This window comes from Pinus tabuliformis, chromosome 8, assembly GCF_031772625.1.
Source record: "Pinus tabuliformis cultivar Carrire ecotype Pingquan chromosome 8, CPIR1, whole genome shotgun sequence".
In the NCBI taxonomy this organism is placed as follows: domain Eukaryota; kingdom Viridiplantae; phylum Streptophyta; class Pinopsida; order Pinales; family Pinaceae; genus Pinus; species Pinus tabuliformis.
The window spans coordinates 239,747,249-239,772,822 of NC_142294.1; the positions used below are offsets into that span (position 1 = coordinate 239,747,249).

At 37.9% G+C, this 25,574-nt stretch overlaps 1 protein-coding gene across 1 annotated transcript; it reads right to left on the reverse strand.

Moving 5' to 3' along the window:
* Positions 1-2,255: 2,255 nt before the first annotated feature.
* On the reverse strand, positions 2,256-18,295 carry LOC149235029 (tetrahydroberberine oxidase-like). The gene is made up of 2 exons (XM_089368438.1): positions 17,975-18,295; positions 2,256-2,561 (listed from the first exon to the last, which is right to left on the reverse strand). Exons 1-2 carry the CDS (start codon positions 18,293-18,295, stop codon positions 2,256-2,258), a joined length of 627 nt encoding a protein of 208 aa, XP_089224564.1.
* Positions 18,296-25,574: the final 7,279 nt, after the last annotated feature.

Here is a 25,574-nt window from a genome sequence, read left to right on the forward strand (position 1 = left end):
CTACGGTTTTGTGCATGGGTTTCACACATGTTTTTGGGCATGATGCTTTTCTACCCGTGATATTTTGTAGATCCAGTCAAGGGAACTATGGTTATGTTTTAATCTAGGTTAATGGATTGGGGTTTAGGAATTATTCGACATGTATATATATCTATTGTAACATTGAAAGGAACATAATGAAAAATCAATCTGGTAGTCACAGTTTTAGTATCGAGGGGAATATCTCTGTGTATTTGTTTTTTGTCCTCTCCATTGCATAATTTTTGTTTTTAAGAATTCATTTGTAGGCAATTTCTGTACGGGGTTAAAACCTACATTCAAGAGAAGAGTTATTAGGAGAAAATGCATACCCTTTCTTCGATACAACCATCTATCCATCCTTCCTTGAACAAGCCAACTTTATTTTCTTTATCAAAGATAGGTTTCCTTCTTTAAGAGGTTAAATACTTCAATTATGCCTTTCATGTTGCAACTTGACCATCTGCATCCCTTTGTTTTTCAGGAGTAATATTTCCATATTAGGTGGATAATACTAGTCATAATGCTTCCTCCAAGAACCTTCTCTAAACGATGGTTCTTATAGGATAATGCTAGTGATCCTTCTTGCAAAATGACTTCCTCTAACATTATGTTAGAAAATTCTTTGATGAACTATGGTGTACAAAATGATCTAAATCTTCTCATTCTTTGATGGCTAGATGATTTTTTCTAAAGAAATTTGATTATGTAGACTCTGATTTCTCTACTATCATATGCTTTATTCTATAATAACATTATTTCCAATCAAAAGAGAACTATTTCATAAAACGAGAACTGCAGCAAAAAAACCCAAAAACATTTAAAAACAACTTGAAAATGAAAACATTAACACTTTTTTTCAGAGTAAATTTTAAATAACAACGAAAACCAATTTATTTTGCCAAAAAAAATATGAAAAAACACATGCAATGTGATGTTTCAAAATTGGAAACTTAAAATTATAAGATTTATTATCTTGAATGAGGAAAAACGAAAGAAACTAAAATTATGTTAATATTTAATACCTTAAAAATATATTAATATTAATTATAAAAGAAATCTATCAAATTATATAAAAAAATGAAATAGTCTATAACGCGACTTTTTGAAAGTCTTTCCGGCGGGTTTTTTAGGTCGAAATCCGGCAGGAATTTATTGGAATCGCAAGTTTGATAGCTAGTTTTTGCACAATGAAAGCGTCGCACGGGTTTTCGAGGGTGCTGAATCCAAATATGCAGTTAAAAAAACATTTTAACTGCAACAAATCAAGATTTAACCTCAATTTCTTTCACTGGATTCCGTCACCGGAATCTCCAAAAAGTCCCATTATAGACAACTCCTAAAAAAATAGTGATGAATGAAAAATGAATTATTTAAAAATAAATAAAAGAATTTTTAAAGTAAAAAATTTAAATAATAATTAAAAAGGATGTATAAAATTAAAATTATTAAAAATATATATAATCTTATTGGATATATAATTTAAATAAAGAAGATAATTTTTTCTAAAAATATCTGATAAAAAATAAAATGAAATGATAATTTAATGAAAAGATTAAGCTAAAAGCAAAATAACGGTTTAATAATGCTTTATTTAACCAAACACTACATCATAAACTAGTAAAATTGATTGATTTTGTTGCATACACATGCTGAATGGTTGATTCTAATTCATAAATTATAATAAATTCTATTACTTAAAGATAATGATAATGAAAATTGTTTAAGCGATTGCAACGACCATAAAGATAATAATTTCATATATTAAATACAACAATATAAAAACCTATTCAAAATCACTTACGAATCAATTCTTTATAATACGTTAAAAAAATTTAAAATATAATAAATTTTAAGGCATTTGAAAAAAATAAACAGTGGGAACTATCTCAACCGCCCTCGTAGTCGGTTGGTAATCTAAAATTAGACTCGACGTTAAACGGTAAGAGCTTCACATAGTCGGTGAGAAGCGAATTCAACCCAAACATGAACGCCCTAGAAGAAACTTCATCCTAAATTGGCAATTGATAAAATTTAATCATGAACTCCTGTATTTCTAAATGGTGATAAATATAACAGCCGTGCTGTATTTTTATTGCAAAGCACAAAGTCGACGTAAATTCACCACAATTGTTGTTCGGCGTTCCAAGGAGTGCCACGCTGTTAAGGACTGAAGTGGTTAAGTTGTAGCCTTATTTTGGATTACAATCAACCAAACGATTAGACATTAGGGGTAATCAGTTATTTCTTGAAGGAATGCTCTGAGAATTTATGAAAAAGTTGTGGGGGTCAATATCTGTTTTGGCCTTCACAAGTCTGTCAAAATTGTCGTCCAAATACTTCTTACCCCATGCTTCGGCTTCTTTGACTGTGATAGTTCGATTGACTACGCTGGCCAGATCGAGATCCAAATAATAAACATAAGCAGAAGAAGAAATATAAGGAGCCATGTATGCGTAAAATTTTCGTATCCAGTTAAGGTAGTGCTCCTCGTCACCGTTGTTGGCACCGATAGGTGATCGAGAGACATCAATTGGAAGTTTCTGAGATAGAGTTTCCCCAAACACAAGGATGATAGCGTTTTGTCTTGTTAGGATATCTAGTTGGCTCTACTTTATTTTGTCTTTATGGTTATGAATGTAAATTGTAATATTATTTTATGATTAATTCTTAAGTGGAATTCCAAGTGTTAATATTGGAATGTGAAGAGTCACAATGTAATATAATGAGTCATTTTGTAAAGAAATTGAAGAGTCACGGGGAATACCAAAATTCAAAAAGGGAATTTGAAGAGTCACCCCCTCTTGTTATAAATATGCCCTCATAACTCATGTAAAGGGCTTTAGGGGAGCCAAGGGTTTGGCTAGGCTTAGACTTAGAATAAGAGGCTTGGGAGTTTGTGAGAGCCTTGGATTCTCCATAGCATAGAGGGAATACATTTCTTTGGAGGAGCAGATGATGTTGACTTTGCGTTCCACTACTGGGGCTAGTGGTCCATCGATGGTATATGTATGATTGGAACTTCAATTAATAAAAAGCTCAAAGCCAACACATTTTCATGCATATGTTGTAAATATAGTAGGACTATTCTTGTTATGTTTGCAATGTATATTATTTAACTTATGCTTATGCTTATGAACTATTTCCTTTGCATTGGTACGAATTTTGTTGAATGTGTGTTGTTATTTAATTTGTTACTATTAACATGTGAGCTATTTCACATATTATCTTGTAGAGTCATTTATGCTCGTGTGTTCCTTTCAAGCTGTGTACTATTACAGGCTTCTAAGGGGTTCACTCATTTTCCCATCCACGTTGTAGAACCTTCATTCATCACACTTGACGCTCCACAAGGTCACACACTTGTTCTCACCAAAGTCATTATACATCACTCTATGCATTATTGCGCCCAAAGCACATCACTAAAACCCAATGCATTGGAAACTGGGGCATATTCTAGATGGGACACCTATATCATATGGTGTCAGGTCTAATTGGGACTCCATATCGAGGTGATCCCATAAATGTTGGCGGGTCCAACGCTGACAAAAAAATGCTAAGGATTGATTATGCTTGTACTGGATGTTATGAATACTATTGAAGTTCACTTCATGTAATCCTCTGATATGTTTGTGCCTTCATGATGAGATCTGGTGTTTGATCAATAGCTTCTAGAAATTTCCACCTCTTTTGCACTTCAGAATGGCCACTAGATGAGTATGAATGTGTTTTAATGTTTCATTTTTGAAAGATAGATTAGCTTCTTTTATGCTCATTTTCTGCAATGTTTATTTCACATCTTTTTATTGAATGCTTTGTTGCTAATTCCACTTAAGTTATTTTGTAGATCAAGCACATTCATTTCATTTGCATAGATTTTTCTCGCACAAGAATTCATAGGCAAATCATGGTTTTAATTTATGAATGAACTCTAAATTTTCAACACACATTGAATTCTAGAATTTATTTAGAGTCTTAAATGCCTACATGGATTAAATTTACAAGCTTTCATAGACTAGATTTACTCACCTTCATAGATTAAGTTTACATGATTTTATAGATTAGATTTACATGCTTTCATAGACTATTTTTCCAATGCTTTCCTAGAATGAGTTTAAATGCTTTCATTACATTAAAATTTATTTTATTTCCTATAATAAATTTTCTATGCTTTCATTAGAATAGAACACTTGTCTTTGTTTTTACTATCTTCAGGAATAGGCATATCATTGCTTCCATCAGAATTATGTGTGTGTCCTTTGACTAGATTTTACCTCATAGATTTTCCTTACATTTGCAGTGTTTAAAATTCAATTTCTTTTTAGATGAAGATTTTGTTTTCACTTCATTGGATTCTTTTGATTTATTTTCATAGGTTTACCAATCATTTCTTGTTATTATATTTTGTTTTTATAACTAAAATTGAAAGTTGATTTTGTAGCAAATATGTGCAAGTGTACTACCACATATATGAACTTGGATTGACGTTTAATGCAAGTAATTGAACTGAAAACTAAATTACCCGACAGAAACCTTAAAAGGGTAAAAAACACTATGGTTGAGTGATCTAACCTTAAAAGACAAAAGGATGAGGAAGATCTTAAACTTGTGGAACAAGAGATGGAGCGTTTGGAAGCCCCAAAAGGGGTGGGTTAGTCATTGGAAGATTCAAAGAAAAGGATCGTCAATCTAGAGGCCATGAAAAAGAGATTTTTGGAAGAAAAGGAGGCATGGTGGAAAAATAACAAGGCGATATGGATGAAGAACAATGATGAAAATACTAAGTTCTTGCAATAATATGCAAAAGGCTGGTAGGCTCATAATACAATTTGAGCCTTGCAAGATCTAAATGGCGGTAGAGCTACGAAATTTGATGAACTTCATAAAATGGTCAAAAAACATTTACTTAATATCTTCAACGTTCCTCCTAAAGTGACCATGGTTGAAGTAATTTTTTAGCTTGATCTTTCCTTAGGTGCATGGACGATACGGAAAATCGGTTTTTAATGGATCTAGTATTTGAGGAAGAGCTATAGGACGTCCTACATAGCTTCCAAAATGATAAAATCCCTATACCTAATGGATGTTTGGTAAAATTTCTCACTGGGGTTTATGATATTTTAGGGGACGATCCCCTAAAAGTGGTTGAGGATTGTATGAAATCTAGAAGGATGTATGATTCTTTCAATTTTACCTTTATAGCCTTAATCCTAAAGACCAAATCTCCTAACACTTTTAATGACTTCAAGCCCATATCATTATGCAATTGCATTTACAAGGTCATTGCTAAAATCATCATGAACAAACTAATGTTGATACGCTCAAGAAATGTATCTAAGGAACAATTTTCGTTTTTAGAAGGTTGGAAGATTCATGAGGCTATAAGGTTACTCAAGAAGGGCTTCATATCCTACAAACTAAGGAAATTAAAGGTTTGGTGCTTAAAAATAACCTTTCCAAAGAATATGACAGATTCAGTTGGACCTGTATTAGGTTGCTAATGAACCACATGGGATTTGAGGTACCTTTCATAAACTAAGCTATGAGTTGCATAAAAATGATATCATTTGTAGTGCTTATCAGTGGGTTGACTTTAGCATTATCTGATGTGGAGAGCAATTTATGTTAGTGATCTCTACTTTCTCCATTACTTTTCTTGTTAGTCACTGAGGGATTAGGTAGACTGTTCGTGGAAGCTAGAAGGAGGGGTGACTTGAAGGGTGTTACAATATTCAATGATTTAACTATCACACAATTGTTGTTCGTGGATGACCTCATTTTATTTTGTGATGTGTTTAGGGATGATCTAGTTACCATTAAAGAGGCTCTATCACTCTTTGAGAATGCCACGGGTATATAGGTTAAGCCTAAAAAATATACTCTTTCATCTCTTGGTCTTTCTAAGGACAACCTCGCAAATGGTCATAATTTATTTCCTTTTCATGCTAAAATTTTTAATGAAGGGTTAAATTATTTTGCATTCCATCGGAAACCCAATGGTTATAAAAAGGTTTAATGGATCTTGCTAACAACAAAAATTGAGAAGAGATTAAAGGCATAGATTTTCATATGGTTGGCTAGGTTTGGTAGATTGGTACTCATAAAATCAGTCTTAGAAGCTATCTCGGTTTTTTGGATGTCATTATCTCGTATACCAAAAGGGGTTTGAACTCTGTCCATAAGATATGTCATATATTTTTATAGATGTGTTTGAAATATGGTCGGGTATTCCCTTGGGTTAAATGGGGAAAAATCGTTCTGCCAAAGATGTGGGGAGGATAGGGTCTGAAAATTTTACATTTATTTGCTCATGTATTGGTAGAAAAATCAGGGTAGAGGTTGTTTTCCACAAAAAGTCTATGGGAAAAATTGGTATTCAAGAATTATATCCATCCTACCTCTCTTTAAGACTAGATAAGGCCCCCAAAACAGTAAAGGCATAATGTTTATGTTTTCTAGAAATCAGTCTTAGCTTATTTTAAAGTGGCTGAAGAAGGATTGGCCTGGAAGGTTGATAATGGTGAAAATTTTAGGATTTGTATTGACCCATGGGTGGGATGCAGAGAAAACTTGTTTTCCTCAAAAGGCGGTTGAATTCATCAATACAAATGGTAAGATTGACTTAAACTAAGTGGAAGATAACGCTCACTTTTCAATTTGGGCTCAGGGACGACCTGATGGGAATCAACTAAATATAATAGTTGAATGCACAAGCCAATGGCTACATTACACTGTAACACTCAATATTTCACATGTGCACCTTAGAGACACAAAATATACATTGAGCTACGTACATTCCCCTTCTCGTGAATGCTCACCAAAATGGGTTATTTGTATATAATTAATGACAGGAAGGCAGTAGAGTTAGTTTAGTGGTAGAGAAAAATATGGAAGCTTAGTTACCTAGCTAAATCAATATTGTTCTAGTTGTGCATACTAGAAAATAAGATCACTACAGGTGACAATTTGAAAAAGAGAAGCGTGCTCAAACCTAATTGGTTTTCCCTGTACAAAATGTTAAGGATATTATGGACCATCTATTTATTTTTTGTCCTTTCTCCCTAGGAGTATGGAACACTATCCAAAATTTCTTGTATTTAGCTTCAATGTGGCAGAGTCATTCTTGTAAAGATGTTTGGAAAAATGGTGAGAACATGCAAACCCAGAAAAGAAAATAAATATTATACCAATTATTAGTTGGGGTATATGGATTGCAAGGAATAATGATATCTTCCAAGGAAAGTCTTCCACACCTGGTAAGGTGGCACCCTAGGTTGTGGCCACTTTTCACTTACTTTATGAAGTTGAGCCTATACACCATCCATGCAACATTACATCTAAAGTTGTTAATCGATCCTATCCCTGGGCATATTTTTACTGGGCCTTCCTTGTTAGGGGTCAACATGGGGAGTGTGCGGTTGGAAGAGTGGGGGAGGGTAGGGGTGCGGTTGTTTGATTTTTCCAAGAAATTCACTACGTCAAGCTTCAAATTGGACTGGGAAGATGCACTAATAAATTTGTAGAATTATTTAGCTTCAAGCTTCTCCTTTTGTTCACTATAAAGAAGGGTTGCCAACAATTGCAAATCCTTGAGGAAACATAGATTGTTATAAATCAGTTCAACGATCTTACAAGATGCACATGCACACACTAATATTAAACCTTGAAGAAATATTCTAGTTAAAACATGTTTTTGATAATATTTCCTATTGTCATATCTACAAGGAAAGAAACTCTACTACATACACTCTCTCTAAAGTAGGGGTTGAGCAAAATCTGGGCACTTGGAAGATCATGGAGTAGTTAGATGATACATCCTTTGAATTTAATCGGAAACCTAGATGGGCATAATTCCTAAATAAAGACAAATTTTTTTCTCTAACCTATAATTCATAGGCAGAAGGGAGGTAAATAAATTTTTTTCTACTAATCCAGGTTGATGTTGGTGGCCACCCACCTATTCCACTTGAACCCCCACAACTGTCTCTTTTAGTTTTTCAGTTTCCATAATTGTAGCACAATTTAATAGTTTTAGCAGTTTTTCAGGTCCTTAACTTTTGGAGTACTTTTGAGGCCCTAAATGACGTTTTTTGGGAAATCTGGGAGCAACATGGGTCCATGGACCAACGTTTCTCTTCCCAGAGTTGTAGTGCTCAGATAGATCTTTCTAACGAGCTATTGTATGTGTCAATCAAACGAAGATTGGGTGCCAAAGTTATGACCCTGGGAAGTTGATGTACCAACTTACCAAAAACGGGGCCCACAATTTGGTGTTTCATCTTCTAGGGTTAGGCTTTGGGATGTTAAGGGTTTTCCATTGTTTCCTAACAATAAATAGGCCTTCGAGCCTCATTGTAACACAATTCAGAGGCATGTAGCCACCACATCTCTTCTCATAGATAAGTTACCATTGCCCTAGCTGGTTTATTTCCATTTTTGTTTGTAAGCATATTTCAGTATTTTACATTAATGAAATGAAGTATTATTTCCGCTGCATCTTTGTGTATATGGTTATCCCTATATTTTGTTGCGTTCCTGTTTAAATCCGGATCAGTGGTATCGGAGTAGTCTACTTTTGCTCTGTTTTTCTTTGCATGTCCCCAACGAGGTCAGGATATAAGGATTTAGGGCTTGAACTAGTCGAACCTTTGTAAGACCAGCCTCAGAAATCCCTATGGGCTCCCATGGCGGATGAAAAGAAAGATGAGGGGGCATGATATGCTATCAAAATATTGCTTGAAGAAGCCCTCGAGCGACAAAGCAATGCGATGATGGATAGATTTGCCCACATCCTTCAACAGCTACCCAAAGGCGACGCGATGATGGACAGATTTGCCCAGATCCTTCAATGGCTACCCAAAGGCGACGCATCGGCTTCCAGCAACTACTCTGGAAATGCCACGCCCTTTAAGGTACAAGTTAATTTTGAAATCCCCATCTTTGAGGGTCAAATAGACACAGATGTTGTAGATAAATGGTTAAATATGTTAGATAGGTATTTTCTTGTTCATGAATTTTCGAGTGGGGAAAAGATTGTTTTTGCTCTTCTCAAAGCAGCCCCTCATGTCAATGACTGGTGGGAAACCTACTGCAAGTAGAAGAATGAAATTATGGGCTCTCTATTTTTAGCCGCGTCCACTTGGAATTCATTCTGGGATGCCGTCAAGGAGCAGTACTACCTTGTCAAAAGCTATGAGGACAAATACATAAAGTGGACCACGCTACAGCAGAGAAGGGACCAAGATGTGCTAGAGTTCATAAACATATTTCATACCCTTCACACACAATTGGGTATCAAGGATTCTGAGCTACATTTGGTACTCAAATATCGTGGCTGCCTACATAGATACATCTAGTAAGAGATGGAGTTCCTGAACATTTCCTCACTCGGCACATCGTATCGATACGCTGTCAAAATTGAGCAAAAGTTCAAACAGAAGAAGTGAGACTTTGGATCTGTGAATCCGAAGACCAAAGGAAAAAGCCAAGGTGGGGTGACCCAGGACAAGCCATCGAAGCCGTTAGCAAAGAACAACATCACGAAGTCGAAGAAGGACACAGAAAAGTGGTGTGAGTTCCACAAGAGTCCCATTCATAACACAAGTAAGTGTTGGACGAAGCATTCACTGGTGGCTAAGTTGAAGGCTTTAGTTCAAAAGCATTTTCTGACCCTGAGTTAGAACCTGACAAGGGGAATGGCAAAGGTAAGCAGATCACTGATGCGGAGACCAGCATCACTATTGCCACTACCAAGATCTAGAAGAATGAGCTTGAAGATCCAGAGGAGGGGGAACGTCTTTTCCACTCACAGATGTGGGTGAATGGTTCACCGCTACAATTCATTATTGATAGTGGCAGCCAGAAGAACCTCATTTCAGCAGAGGTCATGAAACAGTTGGGCCTATCGACTACACCACACCCACAGCCGTACAGTATCGGGTGGCTTCATGAAGGATGAGATCTCAAAGTTTGCCAACAGTGATGCCTGCCCTACAGCATCAAGTCCTTCACAAATGAGGTATTGTGTGATGTTACACCTCTAGATGTTTGTGATGTATTATTAGGCCAGCCATACTTGTGGAGGCAACATGCTGTGTATGAATCCAGGCCTCGTGCTGTCATTATTTCTTTGTGTAATTCATTATACAGGATACTGGAGGTAGCCCCACCTACCACCACCTCTTTGATCACTACCAAGAAAGGCAGCAAGCTCATCTCCCAGACTAGGAAATTCATTTTCTGTTTGGTTCACTCCCAAAGTAAGGGGAAGATCGTCACCACATCCATGAACCCCGTGAAGGGTTCCTCCACGCAGCAGCAGCAGCAAAGGGATACGGTCATGACAGAACATAGGAACAACTTCTCCTCACCCACAGGGGTACCACACAAGCTTCAAGTGGGCAACAAAGTCTGGTTGCATCTGCAGAAAGAACGCCTTATAAGAGCACATCAGAAACTTCAACCATGCCGACATGGTCCTTACACCATTACCAAGGTTGTGGGAAATAATTATTTGGGGCATAACATTCCCCCATTCCTTCGCTTGCACTGAGTGTTCAATGTGGACAGTCGTCGACCATGCTTCCCACCATTACTAGACACATCAGAAATTGCGAAACAGCTCACCAGAGACCAAGTTCAATAGATGGAGGAACTCAACGCAATGGGGACCATTGCTTCCTAAGGGGGGAGGAATGATCTAGGTGGATGTTGGTGGCCACCCACCTATCCCACTTGAACCCCCACAACTATCTCTTTCAGTTTTTCAGTTTCCGTAATTGTAGCACAATTTACTATTTTTATCAATTTTTCGGGTCCTAAACTTTTGGAGCCATTTCGAGACCCTAAATGACATTTTTTGGGAAATCTAGAGCAGCATTGTTCCATGCATTGATTTCGCTCTTCCCAAAGTTGTAATTCTCAGATAGACCTTTCTAACGAGCTATTGTACGCATCAAACGAAGATCAGGTGCCAAAGTTACAACCCCGGGAAGTTGATGTACCAACTTACCCAAAACGGGGCCCACAATTTGGCGTTTAATCTTCTAGGTTAGGTTTTGGGATGTTAAGGGTTTTCCATTGTTTCTCAACAATAAATAGGCCTTCAAGCCTCATTGTAACACAGTTCAGAGGCATGTACCCACCACATCTCTTCTCAGAGATAAGCTACCATCACCCTAGCTGGTTTATTTCCATTTCTATTTGTAAGCATATTTCAGTATTTTACATTAATGAAATGAAGTATTATTTCCATTGCATCTTTGTGTATATGGTTATCTCTGTATTTTGTTGCATTCCTGTTTAAATTCAGATCAACTACGTATTTATGACATGATACTAGTACTAATGAACTTTTTTTTGGACATGATAACGGATTTTTAAAGGACTGGTTTTTGCTCTTTTGTTATGGTTGTGTGTTTTAACAACCATTTTTTGAATGCTCAAATGTGCATATTCAGAATGTAATTTTAATATCTTAAAATGAAAGTTACAATTTTTCTTAAAAAAGTATTAATTATTATATATATAGATATAAAATTTAGGGATGAATGAAAAATTAATTATTTAAAAATAAATGAAAAATTAAATAATTTTTGAAGTATTATAATTAAAAATAATAGAAAATATAAAGATGATATATATATAAAATACTTTACTAAAAATATATAATAAAAAAAAAATTATTACAGAAACATCTAATAAAAATAGAAATGAAATCACAAATTAGTGAAGAGGTCTAGCTAGAATCAAAATTATAGTATAATGAATCTTTATATAATCAGTGTAAAATTAACAAAATCATTAATATTTTTAAATGGTTATTCATTGCATTAAAAAAAATTGGTTTGAAGGTCAAGACCTTATACAACATATTCAAAAGAGTATGTTATTTTTTTTTACAAAATCGGTTGCTATTTGTATTCCAAAAAAAGATTGGGAGACTGAGCTCCTGTGATACAAAGTTTTAAGCCCGAAGGCGAAGCTAGGAGATGATTGGGAAGACAAAATTTTCCTTTGCTTCTGTCATTTCTGACTTTTGGAAAACAAGAGTAAGTAAAAATTCTAACAAACTGAGACAGAAGTAAGCAAAATCTGCAACACATCTTTAATCAATGCTAACATGGTTGATCTGGCATGTTGTTGAATCTTCTGGTTTGATGTCATATTCAGCATTCCTGAGACTTGAAGAACTGGTGCTGGGTGCATTCCTTTCTCCATCATGTACTTCAGGATTTCGATTGATTCCTAGACATGACTGCATTTATTTCCCAGATCATTAAATTGTTCCTAGAGCAAGGAGACTCTATGTAGAAATAGATTGATATCTGCTTCATATTTCTCACTGGTCAGACTAGCATGGGAATCTATTTTGGCATCCAGAAGTCTTTGATGCGCACGGATTTGTTCCAGTTTCGCCTGTAGATCAGCACAATGCAGGCAGTCTTCAGATCTTGCCATGTCGTGGATGCTGGGAGTTGTCTTAGTGCTCTGCTTGGGATGAGAAGGACCTAGAACATTTAAGGAGTTTTGTCTAGTCGAAGAAGATAAAGAAGAAGAAGTACTAAAAAGGAGATTGTCCAGGAGAGCAAAATAACTGAGGGGAAAACCCTTCTTAGATGAAGAAAGGGAGAAAAAAGGAAGGTGTTGTGGAGAAGGGATGAGGATGAAGCGCAAATCAGAGAGCAAAGGGGAATGCAGGCAAGGGAAAAGCAGAGAGCAACAGTGAGCTGGGGAGACAGCGGAGACCGAGGTCCCAGCCAAGCCAGGAATCAAGGAACAAAAGTAGAGGATCGCGTGAAAAACCAGTGAATAAAACTAAGCACTGGATTAGGGGGAATGCTTGAATTTATAAGATGAGGACCACGAGAGTGGAGGCACCGGAGCACGAGAGAGGGAAGGAGGGAGTCACGAGAGTGAAGGAATCGAGTCATTCGGGGTAGAGCGGAAGGGGCGATGGGACTGATGGGAGGAGAGAAGATCTTGATCAGAGATTTGACGAAGAAAGAGAGATGCAGATGTCTGTTAAAGAATCCCATGAAGATGTTGCGGAGGACAGGGTCAATGAAATACCACAGATCATGATGAGCGAAAAGATTATGGGAGATGATGATGGGACTCTGTATTATTGCAGAGAAGATTGCCTTTGGGTTTGCAACAATCTCTGTTGGCACGTATGTTAGCTTCTTTGTTGAGAGAGTGGAGCACATAGAAAAATCTAAGTTCCATGTTTTAACGGGTTAGAGCTTGACACCTGTTAATCGTTTGCTAAAAGAAAATATTAGATGCCTTTCGATTGAAAACCATGAGACTGATGATTGTGGCAGAGTCTCGAAAAATCAACGCTTTTCTAATTCCAAATTTTTGGAGTTGATTTAGACCTTGATAGAGGGCAAGAGCTTCTACCCTGTTGTTGGATAAGGAGCCCAATCCCCATTCATAAGTGGCTATAATGCTACCACTAGGATTGTAGATGACTCCACCTACACTAGTTGTTCCTCGGCTGGACTTAGAAGCTCCATTGAAGAAGAGATAGTGGAGATTGCTGCCTCGGAGCCAGCTTGCAAATTCTTCTTCTTTGTTTCTTATTTTCCAACTATGATTGGGGATGTTGGACTGGATGCTGGAATTACTTTCAATCTGATTGCTATTGCTTTTATCTAACAGATAGCCACTAAAATCCCTTTCCTCAACACAAAGGCCAACGACATCAATTTTCTTCATATTTTTTGCAGAAATGGTTTCTAATGTTAAGCTTTTTGCCTTGCTGCAGAGATGCCCTATGATGGTTTCCCTATTTTGGAAGATCATACGGTTCCTTGCCAACCAGATTTTCCATAGAAGGGCATAGGGGAGGGCATCCCAAACCCGTTTGGCTATATTGTTCTTCTTATACTGCTAAGGATAACTCTTCTTCCATAGATTCAGAATCTCGCCAATAGAGTTTTGGGAATTCCATGGAAGATGATCATTGGGAAATATTCCTTTCCAACAAGACATTGAAAATGGACAAGTGATAAAGAGGTGTTGGATGGTTTCTTCTGCTTCTTTACAATTTGGGCATCGCGAAGGTCCTGCTATACCTCCCTTTTGCAGATTATCAATAGTGAGAACTTTCCTTTTTAAGAGGGTCCATATGAGGAATTTTATTTTTGGGATGGCCTCGGATTTCCAAACAATTTTCCAAAGAGTCAAAGCAAGAGCAGGATATTCTTTGTTACATAAGTAATGGTGGCCAGCTTTAATTTTATAGTTGGAGCCTGTAAGATCCCATCGAAAACTGTCAGTGTCATTTTTTATTATGGGGGCAATGCTATGGAGATGAGCTTGAAGGATGTCAAAGCTCTTCTTATGATATAAGGGTATGGATGGAAAAGTCCATCCCATCCATATCTACGAGTGGGTGTCCCATTGCAAGATTTGGACCAGATAATGAATTCCTTTATTGTAAAGAGAGAGAAGGATTTTATCCGTACCTGGTTTACTGCTGATAGACTGATTCCCCATAATTTTTTCTGCACCAATCTTGATACTACTACCTCCCTTGGGGACTTTGGAGGTGTTTTGGGCCAAAAAAGGGATTACTTTTTTGCATAGTTTCCAAAATTTTGAACTGTTTTTAACAGGTATTTTGCAATCCAAAAGCTGTTGTGTTGGGCAGCTTAGATATTTGACTTCTATAACTCTTTTCCACCATGCCGGTTGCTCGTTGATTAGTCTCCACGCTATCTTGACTCGAAAAACCAAATTTTAGAGCTTAGGATATCTGATTCCAAGTCCTACACAATCCTGGCCTTCAATTAATTGCTTCCAATTAACAAGAATGAACTTCTTTTTTTCGTTTCCCCCCTTGCGAGAGAAAATGGTGGAGAATACTTTCCATTTTATTATGGAATATGGTTGGGGCCTATATTAGAGTGAATTGGTAGAGTGGAAGAGATGAGAGCCCTGATTTTAGGAGAACAAGGCAGCTTACTGGGTTAAGCCATGTAGAACCCCACTGTTGCACTTTCCTCTTCATTTTGTCTATAATTATGTCCCACATTTCAGCTTTTAAGGGCCCAATGCTTACAAGCATTCCCAAATATGTGAAACATTTCCAATTCAATTTACAAGGGACCCCAAAAGTGTTAGCTATATCATGAAGGGTTTGGGCTGTTGCATTCCAACCATAGATGTAGCTTTTTAAATGGTTGATCATGCCTCCTGAATAACTCATATATTTGTCCAAAAGAGTTTTGAAATGACAAGCTATTGTGACAGATGCCCCTCCTATTAACAGAGTGTCAACCACAAATTGGGAATGGTTTATGTTTTTGACTCCGTTCTCGAATTTTATGCCAATGATGAGACCAGTTCGTCTCTTGTAATCTAAAGCTTTGTTGAAGGATTCCGCCATCAAGATAAACAGGTAAGGGGAGAGAGGGAAACCTTGTCTCAACCCTCTCGAAGATTGAAAGGGAGGTCCAGGTCTACCATTAACAGGGGGAAATCCAAGGCCCCGTGATATAGGCTTTGATGAGATCATGGAAGGGCTTAGAAAAACCCATTTTCTTAAAGACAACGAAAAGAAAGGAGTGCCTTACCCTATCAAAAGCATTGGCCAAATCCAGCTTCAGGATGAACCCTTTTTCTTTTCTGGAATGACTCGAATAGATTGCTTCTTGAACAAGGAGGATTGAATCAGAGATTTGCCTATTGGCCACAAAACCACCTTGGTTTTCAGATATGAGCGAAGGAAGAAGAGGTTTGAGGAGAGTAGTTAAGATTTTTGTGAGGATTTTGTATGAGGAGTTACAAAGAGAAATGGACTAGAAGCAAGAGAAGGTCATGGGGTGATTCTCTTTGGGGATGAGGGCTAGGTAGGTGGAATTGGCATAGCCTCCAATTTTCCCTTTGCGCTGGATCCATTTCATCATTTTGCTAAGATCCTTTTTAATAATACCCTAGTGAGCTCTGTAGAAGCAAATTGGAAATCCATCTGGTCTAGGAGCTTTGTCTGGTTGGAGAACCTAGATGGCTCGTCTTATTTCTTCTTCTTATATCTCCTTACTCAAGTTGTCATTGATTTCTTTGTTGATCCCAGTAGGAAGGTATTGCAATAGGTCTGAATAGTCTTCCTCTTCCTTAGTTTCTGTTAGAAGTTCTCTATAATGATCTGAAGCTACCTGCTTGATAGCTCCTTGGTTGGTTTCAAGATTGCCTTCTCTGTCAATGATAGATGTAATGTTGTTGATAATTTTTCGGGCTGTAATTTGCTTACGGAAAAAAACTGAATTTTTGTCTCCTCCTTTTAGCCATAACTGCCTAGACTTAATTCTCCATTTCTACTCTTCTTCTCTATTGATACAATATAGCTAGCAATAGTGTTTGTCTTCACATTCTTTATCTTCCTGCTGAAATCCGTGCCCCTTAATTGTGCTATGGAGATCCTACTATTTGGCTTTGGTTTGTCTTTTCTCTTTTTCCAACTCAGTGTAGCAATTTTTTGCCTAGTCTTTTAGAGCATATTTGACTCTTTTAATTTTTCTTTCCTAGATATGTCCTAGCGATCCTTCTATGTGTTGCTGCCAACTACTTTGAATAATACTTTTGACTATTGAGTTATCATTCAACAAGGAATTGTACTTAAAGGGAATAGGTCGTAATGAGTAGTGGGTTTCAAGAATCAGAGGTGTGGGGTAGTGATCTGAAGTTGTGAAGGGATGGATGATGGCGTAAGTAGCAGAGAAAGTGGAGAAGTGAAACATTCATCGGGATTCTATCCAACCTTTCCATAATATTGATTTTCCCTAGCCTACAATTATTCCAAGAGAATCTGCGGTCTTTTGGGACTGCATCAATAAGGTCACGGTCCTGCATGAAAGTCTCCACTTGGTTTCTGTAGCGATTTGAAGAGAAGTAGCCTCCCCGCTTCTCATTGGAGTGTAAAATGAGATTTAGATCTCCCCCCAAAATAATGTTATTATTTTCTTCTTCATCTATATTTTCTTTGAGAGTGCCCCAGCATTGCTTCTTGTCTCTATAATGGTTTGGAGCCTATACATTATAAATGACTATCCTTTGATTATTTGTAGTTCTCTCCAGAGTAGTCTTTATCCAATGTTGATTGATTGTTTATGTTGTGAGACTCCAAGTGTTTTGGTCCAAAGCGTTGCGATTCCCCCAGAGACTCCTCTTGATTCTCAAACATTGCCTTTGTACTATTTATGGTATGCTATGATTTTTTTCATTTCTTGCTTCCCTTGCTTTGTTTCTTGAACTAATACAACTCCTGGTTTCTCTTGATTTATTAGATCTTTTAAGGTAGCTATTTTGAAGGGGTGCCCTAGTCCCCTACTATTCTAGGAGAGGACTTTCATCATTTCATGTGGGGGTTACAGAGAGTTGCTCGCCCTCCCTGCTCCTTGTTTGTTGTATCTTTGTCAATTTGTCCCAAGATGTAGGACTCTATGGGTTTCTGGGTGCCCATGGCTATATCTTTCTGGGTATTTTCATCTCTCTGTTTCTTGGCGGATTTCCTTCCTGGCCCATTTCTCTTTTGAGTGTCTAAAGTTGCACCATGCTCCTTTGAGTTACTTCTAGTGATTCTAGATGAGGGTGTATTAGGAGGGAGGGTGGAGGAGATAATTAGAGGGAGAGGAGATTCAAGGGCATCGATTTGAGCCATGGGGTGGGGGGGGATATTATCCTCTAGGGGAGTGAGGATATGGAAAGGATTGGAGGATGAAGGAGGTGGTTGGGGATGGGGCTGGTCCAGCGGTGGGAGGTAGGAATTAGTGAGGGATGAGGAGGATGGAATGGAAGGATTACGAACCAAGCCAGCTTCAGGGTTTGAATTGGGGGTTGGGCCTCCTTTCTTTTTCTTAACTGTTTCCCAATGTTCATCTTGCGAAGTATTCTCTACATCAACTAATTTAGTACAGTGGTTAGCAAAATGTCCATATTCGTGACATACCTTGCACTTGAAGGGAATCTGTTCATATTCTAATTGTTGAATGTGGGTCCAATCATCCACCATGAGCTTGATGGCTTCTGGAAGTCCTTTGCTAAGATCTACTTCTACGCATATGCGGGCACAAGCCTTCATATTGTCTTTTGGTTCGCTGTGGTCAATGTATCTGCCCACAACATTCCCAATAGCTTGTACTGATTCGTCTCCCCAGCAATGGAGAGGGAGATGTGGAAGCCGAACCCACACAGGAACAACGCTCACAATATCCAACTCGGGATCGAAATCTGGAGTCCATTTGTTGAGATATAGCCCTCTTGAATCCATGAAATAGGACCCATTCCTGAATATCAAGTCTTTGTCTTCTCTGGTTTCAAAATGAAAGGTGAAGTACCCTTTTCCACAAAATCAAATGGAGATTTTTCCTTGTATTTTGTCAAACCAATTCCTTTCAACCCATCTTTGAACTATTTTCGGCGATGTCTAGAGCCTAGTAAATTGCCCTATGAGTCCTCGTTGTGCTAGTGCAAGAGAAGCCATACGAGGCAGAGCTGGGGGGAGATTGACTTCCTGTAAAACATCAAGCTTATTCACGATCTTAGAGATTGCTAGGTGAGACCTCTGGGGAGGTAAGGACTTAAGCAGATCTGAGAATGCCTATTGAGCAGCGACCGCCTCTAGTGAAGCTTCCGGAGGGGCCATGGCAAAGAGGAGAAGGCGAGGCGTGATCAGGTCGGCTTGACTTAGCAGGTGCTTGACCTAGCAAGGGCACGCGCAGTCATTCCAAAGAGTATGTTATTATTATCCAAAAACTACATAAAAAAATGTCATAGTTTATCCCTCAGCTACAAATTACTAGTTTGAACTGATTGCTTCCATATATCCTCTAACACATGCCTACAAAAAATACATATCTACATAAAATAACAAAAATATAAACACTGGATGAGACTAAATTTCCTCCATGATAGGGGGAACTTGGGTTCAATTTCTTCCAATTAGCACTGAGAAGGGGTGTCTTCCTGGTCGTTAGCAATATCAAAGTTGCTCTCCTACATTTGTTCAACATTCTCTGGCTACTCTAAGATGTCCTTCTCTGCTCTGTGTTGTACCTCAGTGCCATTCCTTTCTTGAATTGACGCAAAAATTTCCACTTGAAACTCCAACATTTCATTCACCATCTAAAGGCGATTGAGTTTAAGTTCCAACAGATCTAGTACTTGAGAGAGAAATTCATTTTGGGCCTAATATTCTACCAATATCATCTCTGCATGTCGGGATAGGAAATAAATTACCAACTCCAGAGCACTTGCCATCCTGACGAGCGTTAACCCAAGCTCCTCCTCTGTGTCCCAGAAATTATGCTCCATAACTTTGAAATTACACCAAACTTGTTAGCAGATCTAACAAATAAGAGTTCCTATTGCAATTGCATTGTTTCCATGCTCTCCCAGTCGATCCTTAAATAATTTTGTACCCTCCTTCTTTGTAGCATTCCTATTACATCAACCATTAATGCCTGATCTGATCATCGATACCAAATGTGCAGGAACTGTAATGGAAATATTACAATCAATGCACACAAGAAAAATGAAATTAGGATGCAGAGAATAGAACTTCACACATTCAAACTACTCTAATAATCAAATCCTTCTTACTCCAACTTTCGAATGCCCAATGAAATGTGACTTTGACGATCCAAGTGGCCACATTGCCATAGCTCTCCATATCGTTTAGATGACACCACGATCTTACATTTAATATGGATCCATTGTGATGTGAGGTTGATTCAAATGAAATGACCCGGTTCCTTATTCTGTGTTTAATGCACGTAAATATCAAGCTTATATAAATTGAATTTCGATAATCATGGAATTGCTTTTATTGTAAGGTCTTGATCATCAATATTTAGTTCTCCTTGTTTTAAATATAGCCAAATTGTCAGCCACCATGTTGAGATTTCTCTTGACATGATAATATTCAATCAAATTAATCTTTTCCACTACTAACATGATTTGAAGCCAAATAGAAGTGTGGATCTAATCATTTTCCCCTCTAAATTTGATAATCCGCTAGATCACAATCTTTGAATCAACAAAGGTCATTAACTGATGAAGCCCTCTAGTGTAAGCCAAATCCGATCTCTACCATAACGCTACATTTTTTGTTCATAACACTACATACTTCGCCTGATTATTTTTTGAAATTCCTAATTCCGATGCAAATTGAATCTCCCTTTTTTCGACGAGGCCAATGATAACCCCTATGGCTCACAACTTTTTTGAAAAAATTGGCTCGAAAAAATTGGCTTTCAAATCTATATGTGAACAAATTGAAGTCAAGATTTGCACAACCATATCATAAGCAATTTAATTAAACTAAAAAATTAAATTTAAGTTCTTCCTACCCATTTTATAGCATAAACATAGCCAAACGTGTTAAATAGATGATTCCATAGTATAAAATAAATTTTACCAAAAAAAATTCCGAAAAAATATCAACAAAAAACAATAATAATTGTTTACGTAATTGAAAGCCATTAAAAAGAAATCTTATAATAATTTCATATAATAAAAATATTAATGCAAAAGCCTACTCAAAATCACATACAAACAAATTAATCATAATACATTAAGATTTAAATTATAATAAATTTTATGGAATTTGAATCACTAAGCAACAAATTAATTATAGTACATTAAATTTTAAATTATAATAAATTTTATGGCATTTGAAAAAAAACAATGGGGACCATCTCAATGACGCTAATAGTTAGCAAGTTATATAAAACATAATGTAAAATTCAAGTTCACGTTAAATAGTGAATCCACAATTGGGACAATCTCAATGACGCTAATATTTAAGCATGTGATATAAACATAATGTCAAATTCAACTTGACGTTAAATGGTAAAGGATTCACGGAGTCATTGATAAGCGAATTCGACCGAAACATGAATGCGGAAGAAGCGGAAGAAGCCGAATTCGACCGAAACTTAATAGTGCACTCTCGTATTTTTACATTTTTATAGTAGATTTACCCAGCATCCTTCATTTACCGTTACGATGCCATCATGAAATTTTTTTGATGGAATTAATGGTAGTTTTTTTTTTTTTTCAGAAAGAAAATCACGATGTAAATTATATTAAGAAAATATAATAAGCTGTAACATGGGGGCCATAAACAGAGCAGCCAAAAATACTGTTCCTGATGACAAAGAAGGCGCTGCCTTTGAGCCTAAAATGAAAAGGAAACTGAAACCGAAAGCGGTCACAGATCATAAACAAAATCACACTGTCCTTTCAGGATTATACCAAAAAGAAGAGATCCACATAGCTATGAAGGGACCGGAATAGAAGAAAAAACATATCAGTCCGAAGCGACCAGTGCAGTTGTGTAGACCAGCACCGAATCAATAGGAGCGATAGAGTCCTGGAAAATACGTGCATTTCTCCACTTCCAGAGAAACCAGCAGGTGAGGATAAAAATCGATCTCCAAGCTGGAACCTGATCACTCCACCACTTGAAAGCATCCTGTACAGAGGAGAAAAATAGATGAGGAAAACCATAAGATAATGAAAGTTCATACCATATTTTGGCCGATGCCGGACATTGAAAAAACATATGGATGTTTGTTTCCGGCGCTTGACAGCACATAACACATCTACCAGGACCCGACCAGCCTTTTCTTTGCAAAACCTCCCATGAAAGGTTCCTATTAGAATAAACCAACCAGGAAAATAATATAGCCTTGAGCGAGCATGAAGATTTCCAGAACTTCAAAGGAAACAAAGGCATAGGGAGCGGCTGTAGAGTCAACGAAGCGGCAGCATATAGATCTTTGACAGAGACCGGCATAGAGGATCTCGACTTCGACCATACCAAAACATCATTGGTCCCAGATTGTTTAATTCCTTTTCCATCGAAGCTCATTACCGCCGATGCCCATAGCTGACACAGAGAAGGAGGCAGATTAAGATCATCAGCAGTCTTCCAAATAGGCGTCGATGAGGACCATGCATGAATGAGCTTGTTCCATTTAAATAAGCCCCGAGAGTGAAGGAAGGAAATGAGGTCAGAAGAGAGGGAATCTTCCAATCCGTGTACAGTCGGTTCCAGGCCGATAAGAATATTGGAGCCTGAGTTAAAGCGCCATCGAAGGAAATCAAAAAAGAGCAGCTGAATCTTTCTGAATCCAAGCCATATAGCAGAACCTCCTGTTGAGCCGAGAGACTTCTTCCGATACCAGTATACCAGAGGCTTACCTTTCAGGTATTTTTGGTTGATGATGGAGCTCCATTTTCCCTTACCGAAGATACCTCGTTGCAGAGAGTTGCACAAGAGAGCCTTACCGAAAGATCTCATATGAATCAGTCCCCATCCGCCAGATCTCTTTGGTCTAGAGATTGTGTCCATCTTAACTAAGTGCATCTTGGAAAAATGAGATCTGCCGCCCCATAGAAAGTTAGCAGATAGAGAAACCATGTTGTTGATAATAGAAGAGGGAAGGGAGTAAAGGTGTGCCCAATACACCGCAAGCTGTGATAAAACTGATTGTACAAGGATGACTCTGCCACCTAAAGATAAAAACCACAACTCCCACCGTGAGATTTTATTGTAATAGCGATCAATCAGCCATGTCCAGTCCAACCTTCGGTTCCCCTTTGGCTTGAGAAAAAACCCCAAATACTTGAAACCATCTTTGATTGGAGCGAGGTTGATACCAAAAAGGGTTGCAATCCACATAGCCAGTTCCTCATTAGTGTCATTATGATATAACAAAGATTTGGCTTTGTTAATGATCAGGCCCGATGCGGATTGAAACAATTGAAATATTCCATAGAGGCATGACCAGCTCGATTTGCGAAGCATGGCAAATATAAGAATATCGTCAACAAACAAGTTATGAGACAAAGAGATATTCTTACATATCTTGATGGGGGCGCATCGGTTGTCTGCAACAGCTTTGTTTATCTGAGTGCTGAGAGCATTCATGACCAAGATAAAGAGAAGTGGAGAGAGCGGACAACCTTGTCGAAGTCCTCTCTCCGCCTGAAAGAACGCTGAGGGGGATCCGTTTATGATGACAGAGTATTTAACATTCTCAACGCATGCCATCACCCAGTTTATTCCATGAGATCTCAAGCCAATTTTTGCAAGGAGGATACGGAGGAACCCCCAATCAACGCAGTCGTATGCCTTTTCTAAATCAATTTTAAGAATGGCAGCATCTGTGTTTTTCATTAAAACTGAGAATAAACATTCCTGTGTGGATGCGACAGCATCAATAATGTTCCTGTCCTTTAAAAACGCATGCTGATCCCTGGTGATGAAGGAGTTTAGGATCGATTTCATTCTCTCAGCAATGATTTTGGATGTGATTTTGAACAGAATGTTACACAAAGCTATTGGCCTGAAATCCGCAAAAGTTTCAGGCAGGACCTTTTTAGGGATGAGCGCTATGAAAGTGGCTGTAAGAGCGCTATTCACATTCCCTGACATGCGAGAGGCATCAACCATCCCAAGCAGATCATCCTTGAATAATTCATAGAAATGTTGGAAAAATTCAATGGGCCATCCATCCGGCCCAGGACTTTTGTCCTTTTTAAATTTCTTGATGGCCTCCTGTAATTCCATTTCCGAAATGGGCTTAAAGAATTCCATATTTGCTGCTTCGTCAAACATAACAGGAACATGTTCAATCATTCGAAAGACATCATCAATCTGTATATCCCGCCGCTTGTATTGCTCCTGAAAATACCTAGTGGCTTCAGACGAGATTTCATGTTGAGAATAAAAGAAGCCCCCTTTACCATCTTGAATCTTCCAGATCGAATTTGCCCTTCTTCTTGCATTTGCAAAATTGTGGAAAAATTTTGAATTTCGGTCACCCTCCTTTAGCCAAACCGCCCTGCTTTTAAGTCTCCATGCAAATTCTTCCATTTGCAGCAGCCCTTGCTTCTTCTTCTCTAGGGATCTGAGATGGATTTTTTGATCAAAAGACATACCGTCAGAAAGAATCTTAGCAGATAAGATACTTAGCTCCTTTTTTATATCCTCTAGCTCCTGTTTGTCCCGCTTCTTCTTATTGATAATCCAATCCTTTGCCACCACCCTCAAGGACTGTATATTTTCACGAAAAGTCGTGAAAGGAGCGTTTTCTGATCGCTTTAGTTCGTCCCATTTTTTAGTTATGAGATCATTGAAAGACTGGTCAGACAGATAGATTCTGTTGAACTTGAAAGAGTAACCAAGTCTAGAGTCCGCTTGCCGCCAGCAAAGATGAATGGGACGGTGATCAGAAGTGGATTCGACTCCGGTGCACGCGAGTGGCATTCCCCATGCCTCAATAACACTGGCATTAATAATAAACCGATCGAGCCTTTTTGCGATATAAGCCGCGCCAGTCCTGCTATTGTCCCAAGTTGGAGACATCTTTTGGGGAATAACATCGATCAAGTTTCTGTTTAGAAACTCCATGCGTAATCTATCTGCCATAGTGTCATGATTCCTGCGCAGGCCCCAACATTCATTAGAATTTAAGGTAACATTAAAATCCCCAGCTATCAACAAGGATTCAATGTCAAGAATGTTTGATGCAAATAACGAATCCCAAAAAGAGGATTTGTTCCTGAAAGGCGCATATATGTTTAGAATATGTAAAATCTTTGATCGACCTCTGACCGAAGCTGAGATAAGAATTCCTGCACAACATTTATAAGCTCTTGCTTTTACCCATGACGGATCCCATAGGACTGCCAGACCCCCCGATAACCCATCAGCATCTGTTGCAACCATGAACCAGGTCGGGAACATTCTTCTGAAGAAAGCTAAGGCAGCCTTACTAGAGTGCATTGTTTCCTGAATGAATATGATGTGAGACTGTGCTGTTTGAAAAATCTCTTTGAGCGCCAAGAATTTTGGGGATGCGCCCAACCCCCTGATATTCATAGAAGTTAAGAAGGTCATGTTGATGGCTGACCAGCCATACATGCTCTAAGAGGCTAGGAGCCTCTTTTTCAATTTTTAATGGGTTTACAGCGATTTAACGGTTTATAGGACATTTGTTTTTGAATTTTTAAGATATTTCTAGTCTTTAAGAAAACCCTGGAAGACTTGATGATTGTTATAAGGATTGTTTTGTTTAAGAACCCGAAGCTGCATAGTTGATTCGAAACACTTGTTACAATATTAAAGCAAAGAGATATACACAATATGGGCCTTAGCATGAAACCTTAAATGGAACAAAGTCACTGAATGGAAAGAGATTGATTGGATAATAGCGTGTTCATGTGCTATCAACAAAAGTGCAAACAATTTTCCACGGAGAGCATCTCTTATTTATCGTTGTGCCAAAAATTTCAGAGTGTCAATATGAATAAGAACAACATTATAAATAACTCCATGATTCATATGTGATTAGCCATACAAATCCCTAAGATAGGCCTCCCAATGTGGCCTAGGGGCTCGAGCTCGTGACGGAATGAACTGGGACACTCCTTATTCTGGCACAACGTGGAAAGCATTTGGAGACGTGTGCAACTTGGTCATATTAATGGAATTCAGAGCACCCATCTTTGTTGGAAAGAAAAAGAAAATCAACTAG

Coding starts and splice junctions, on each gene's coding strand:
- LOC149235029 (XM_089368438.1), bottom strand. CDS start 18,295: ATGGATTCAAGAGGGCTATATCTCAACAAATGGACTCCAGATTTCGAT. Junction 2,562..17,974: donor AGATTCCCTTCAAGTGCAAG/GTATGTCACGAA, acceptor ACTCTATCTCAG/AAACTTCCAATTGATGTCTC.